The sequence below is a fragment of the Lathyrus oleraceus genome, chromosome 3, assembly GCF_024323335.1.
Source record: "Lathyrus oleraceus cultivar Zhongwan6 chromosome 3, CAAS_Psat_ZW6_1.0, whole genome shotgun sequence".
NCBI classification, from domain to species: domain Eukaryota; kingdom Viridiplantae; phylum Streptophyta; class Magnoliopsida; order Fabales; family Fabaceae; genus Lathyrus; species Lathyrus oleraceus.
The window spans coordinates 17,220,177-17,225,596 of record NC_066581.1 but is presented as its reverse complement, the minus strand read 5'-3'; the positions used below and the strand labels follow the sequence as shown (position 1 = coordinate 17,225,596).

Here is a 5,420-nt window from a genome sequence, read left to right as displayed (position 1 = left end):
ACCCTTAAGAACCGATAATCAATATTATTGAATTAAGTTGTTGCAAGGTTAAGTTATTATTGTTGATGAATTCAATCATACACCTTCCCTAGCATGTTCACTCATAATATCTTTTAAATTGGTCAATTTCTTTCTTTACCTTCTGGATGATTTTATTTTCAATTATTCAAACAAACAATCCAAAACCCCCAAGGCTTTTGTTTAACTAAGTAGAACCAGAACTCTGTATAGTCAAGCAGTCCTTGAGATCGATACTTGAGATTTCCCCTTATTACTACATTGGCAGATTAGTACACTTGCTAATTTTCTGATCACTTACATATGCTTAGATTTTTGGTGTGATATTCTTGTAGTTAGGTATGGTGTTTCAGTTGTTTCCTCTCTTCAAGGGGGCAGTACATATGGTTTCTAATATACTTCTACTTTGTGAAAATGTGTGTCTCTTTTTGGGTCCAAAGAGGATGACCCATATAATTGTTTTGGTGATGGTATCCTTAAGAAAGTTGGGTTATGACTTCAGACTTCCTTTTGAAAGGATCCTTGGTTAGGATCCATTCCCTTAAAGAATGTGTTCTCTGGTCTGTTTTCTAATTCTATTCAATCTGATGGATTGATGAGAGAGGCAGGTGTGGTGGAAAACGAGGATCTGGTTCAGTATCTCAGATGGAGGAGGCCATTCTTTCTTCAAGAGTTACTTGTGTTATATAACCTTTTCTTCCTGCTCCGAGGTGTTAATCTCTCTCGGGATAAATATAAGTGGATTTAGAAGCATTCAAGATAATGTATTTTCTTTGTTTCCTTTGAATACCATGTTTAATGGGTTAGTCATATATTTTCTTTGTCGTATCTCACGATTGAGAACTTGACAATTCCCCTTACTTGGGTTAGCTGGACTCATTCTAAGGTGTTGGTCTTCTCCGGGAAGCTTTTGTAAGATAGGCTCCCTTATAGAGAGAACATGTCTAAACAAGAGTAATTGATGATTTTGGCGGGATCTCTTGTCCCTCGTGTGGGAATTCGGTTTAGCAATCTCTCGTCTTTTGTGAGTTAACCATGTCTTTGTGGTATAAGATATTCCAGTGGTTGGATTGGCAAGTGACTCTTCCTAGAGATCATAAACTTCATTTTTAGTCTTTCCTATCTTTAGGTGGTAAGGGTAAGTCTAGGGGTGATTTTATTACGATCCGACACGTTGTAGTCGGGTCTATTTAGAGAGCCTATAATGATGTCATTTGTAATGATGTTTCAAAAATTGTGAAAGAGCTGAAGTAGAAGAGTACTGTTTTGGCTTGAAAATGGTTTCTAGGTAGATTAGGAAAGAAGTTTTGTACTCTCTATGACTGACTTAACCTGTAGTAGATCAAGTAGTTGTCTAGTTTGTGGTTTTATCACTTTCTTGGTGGATTCTAATAATTTTGATAGTGATAGTGGTGATACGAACTCTAGCCTGAATCCTACTTAGTTGGATTTTAATTGCTTGAACTTTTTAATCATAGAGTTCCACTAATCTGCAGTGTTTGATTTGTTGTTTTATTAGTTTTTTTGGATGTATTTTTTTTTAATTCTTAATTATCTATTATATATTTATTTTTTGACTTTTTAAATTTGTACTTTAGTAATTTTCACTTCTATATTAATAGTATTTTATCACTAAAAAAAGTTAAAGTATTTTTGTAATATAGAGGAATAGCCATCACTCATTGCATATCTGAAACTATTTTACATAAGTAAATCTCCTATTTTCTCTAAAGAAAATTACTAGGGCCATGTAATTAAACTTAAGAGAGCAATAACTGCTGTATCTTTTCATTCATTCTCAATCATACAAAAAAGCCATTCAAACATTAAGTGCAAAACAAAACCAGCACAACATAGCCAGCATCGTTACTACTAACAAAAATAAATAAAAAAACATCCTTGTTGTTGTGTTTGAGACACTGTCCCTCATGAAACGCAGGCAGTAGGCATCAGACACTTGAAAATGAAACCCAACATCTTTTTCTGCATATTCACATTCCTTCATTATCACACTCAATCAAAATCAAAATCAAAATTACCCACAACCACAACACAATTCACAACAATTAATAGTAAAAAACAAAAAAAGTGACAAACCCGTTTGGTAGTGGGAAGAAGTTGAGGAGAAATCTTGTAGAGATCTTCATCAACTGCTTTTGGATGTTCCGTTACATGGTACACTTTCCCATGTTTTCTCATTCTTGTTTCTTTACTGTTCTCCCTGATTCTCGCTGCCTGCACATCAACCATGTCTGATATCATATCATAGTAACTTGTTCTTATGTGAACACAGAAAATAAATATTCATGTCCTTTCTCAACCATCACATTATTAACAATGGCACATCACACTCGTGACTATAGGTGAATTTATGCATGTACAACACAATTGCAGCAAATTTTACTGTATTAAAGTGAGTAATCATTTTGAAAGTTGTAAAGTTATAATTATTGAAATAGTACTAAAACAAGAAAATTAAAATAAATAAACAAAAAATAGTACTAGTATAGTACCTTTTGAACTCTTTTCTTACAATCAACAGCGTAAAGATCGTGTTCTCCACGCACGTATCGATCACTCTCAGTCTCACCATAACCAGCTTGTCTTGCATTTTCAAAGTATTGACTTATCGGCAACTCGTTTGAGAAATCCCAGTTCCCAAAAGCTGGTATTCCACCACTTCTCTTCCAATATTCCTATCAGTAACAAACAAGAATCAGTCATTATTCATCATCATCAACTTTAACAAAACAAAAAGAGTGACTGAAAATAAGCTTACATTCATATTTGCTTCACCCAGAAAGTGACCGTTTCTAGTGTTTTTGTTATGCTTCAAAAGAATGGGTTGGATTGAAACTTTTAAAGGAGAAAAATAACAAGGAAGAATATGTGGTTCCCGAAAAACCTCAGACAAGGTTATTAATTTCCTGAGCAGAATTTATAGATAAAGAATCTGAAGAAAGGTGAAAAAAGCAAAACAGGAGTGGTGTGGGTTAAAGGTTTTAACTTGTGAAGACAGAGAAACAAAGAAAAGGTTGCATTGAAGACAGAAACACAAGGGTAATGAGATTGAAGAATAAAAACAGGACCTTTCAAGAAATTAGTGTAGTTAGTTGTTGAGTTATTAGCAATTGAATGAAGCATGGGAAAATAGTAAAACGTGAGTGAGTGTGTCTGAAAAGTTGAAAAGACTAAAGAATGATTTTGAATGCAATGAAACTGTCACTGTTGACTCTGTTTGGTTTCAGTTTTCCACTTATAAAACAAACTGTTGACTCTATACCTCTTGTCATTGAGTTGTTATGTACATCAAAAACCTTTTCAATCTGAAACAGAAGTGAACCTCATGCTTTGTTTTATTATATTATATTCATCCACACAGACCACACTACGTTTTGTTTCTTAAAATTATCAGTCCCTCCATCTCACATCTCATCTCGTATCAAATATATTTATTTTTTAAATTATAAATGTTTACACTAATTTTAATCTTTATACTATGGTTTTTTATTGTTATTTCTTCTATACAGTGTTAAATTTGACTAGTTTTAACATAAATGAAATTCACAAATGAAAAACATTCTCTAAACTATTGATAAAAAAGAAATATGATATATTTATAAACAAATGGGAAAATGAGTCCTACGTGAGGTCCCCCTCATTTTTACCTCTCTCTCATGTGTACCCTTGCCAACACGTGACTCTTCCCCAGCCTCCTAATCGCTAACTTCATCGCATTGACTTGGATTTTGTATAGAACCCCCACTGTAACCTCCACGCATCCCTTTGTATTAGCCATTTGATCATAGATTTGATGCATCACATGGCTGAGGTTGAGTCAACTCATTTGACTCCCTCCCCCTGTTGACTTGGACCAGTGCTTGGCCTTGGGTTTTTCCATTGGCCGTCATTGCTTTTAACACCCTTTTGTCCATTTTTTATTTGCAATTTTTTATTTATTTTATTGTTTTGGATCTTAGGCCTTTGGCCCATGGTTTCTTGTTTATGTTTACTGCAGCGTACTCTATACTATCTTGATGCACCCCTCATTTCATTTATTATTTTATTTTTTATTATTGTGCTTTTCTTTTATTATTTCATTTTATAATAAATATTATTTTAACAATATAAAATCAACCATTATTATTATTTTTTAATAACATAAAAACCTTGATCCAACGTCAAGTATTTTTTTAAAATCAAATTCAAATAAATTTTTTAATATGAATCAAAACATTTAATCGTCATCAAGCCTTTTCAACTTTAATTATTTCTCTTAAATCTTTTTCTTAATAAAGAACAATTGAAAAAGGAATGGGGATGTACAGCTTTCCGCTCCCTGAATAAGTGAGTGATTGAAGCACACCATATTACTCGAATTTTCGTCTTCCGAATAAGATACTTTAATCCAACGTGGATGAAAACTGAATGGGGGATTCACATCCTTCTGCTTCTCGAATAAGCAAGTGGGAGGCGCACGCCTCACTACTGCGAATATTCATCTTCCGCCAATAATTTTCAAAACTCCAAACTTGAACGAAAAAGGAATGCGAGATGTACATCTTTCTGTTACTCGAATAAACGAATGGTCTCTGTACGCTTCACTACTCGAGTATTCTTCTTCCTCCTAAAAATGATTCAACACATCAAACTTATCTTTTCCCATCCCTGTGCAATTGAAAACCTTTTCATAAACGAACACTATTTAGTCTAATTTTGAGCATACAAGCAAAGTTTAACTGCTAGAATGTGATCTAAACATTCGTTCAATAAAATCAACCAACCAATATGTAGTTTTCTATGAATAACTACGCAGCTTTGAATTTATTATCGCACTTGAGGATACATAGGAGCAAGACCCATAATCTTGTCAAGCACCACTACGCCAAAAATGACTTTTAACAGCGCATCTTAGACAGCGCTTTTAAAAGAAAGCGCTGTCTAAGGTTAAAATTAAAATAAAACACGGAAAATGTTCCAAAAAAATAATGAAAGCGCTGTCTAAGGGGGGGTCTTAGACAGCGCTTTCTAAAAGCGCTGTCTAAGACCCCCCCTTAGACAGCGCTTTTAGAAAGCGCTTTTAAATATAGACCTTAGTCAGCGCTTTTGATAAAGCGCTGTCTAAAGTCTTTAAATTAAAAAAAAAATAAAACCAAAAGCACTGTCTAAGGGGGGGTTTAGAAAGCGCTTTTGGAAAGCGCTGTCTAAGGGGGGGTTTGGAAAGCGCTTCAAGAAAATGAGGTTAGCAATGCCTCCGCACAACAAAAATTAGGTTAGCTTCAAGCGCGATCCTTCCACACCACACCTCTTCAATCGTTAGGGTTTCTCTCGAATCAATTCCCATGGCCATCAGAGGCGTTGATTTCAAGTGGTTAGTGTTGTTCTCTCTCTCTCTCTCTTAC

At 34.4% G+C, this 5,420-nt stretch overlaps 1 protein-coding gene across 1 annotated transcript; it reads right to left on the bottom strand.

Annotated features, from left to right (window-relative positions):
- Positions 1-1,772: 1,772 nt before the first annotated feature.
- LOC127128875 (uncharacterized) lies at positions 1,773-3,369 on the bottom strand. Its single transcript, XM_051058248.1, has 4 exons — positions 2,798-3,369; positions 2,532-2,714; positions 2,116-2,253; positions 1,773-2,001 (listed from the first exon to the last, which is right to left on the bottom strand). Exons 1-4 carry the CDS (start codon positions 2,801-2,803, stop codon positions 1,945-1,947), a joined length of 384 nt encoding a protein of 127 aa, XP_050914205.1. The 5' UTR covers positions 2,804-3,369; the 3' UTR covers positions 1,773-1,944.
- Between the last annotated feature and the right edge of the window lie 2,051 nt (positions 3,370-5,420).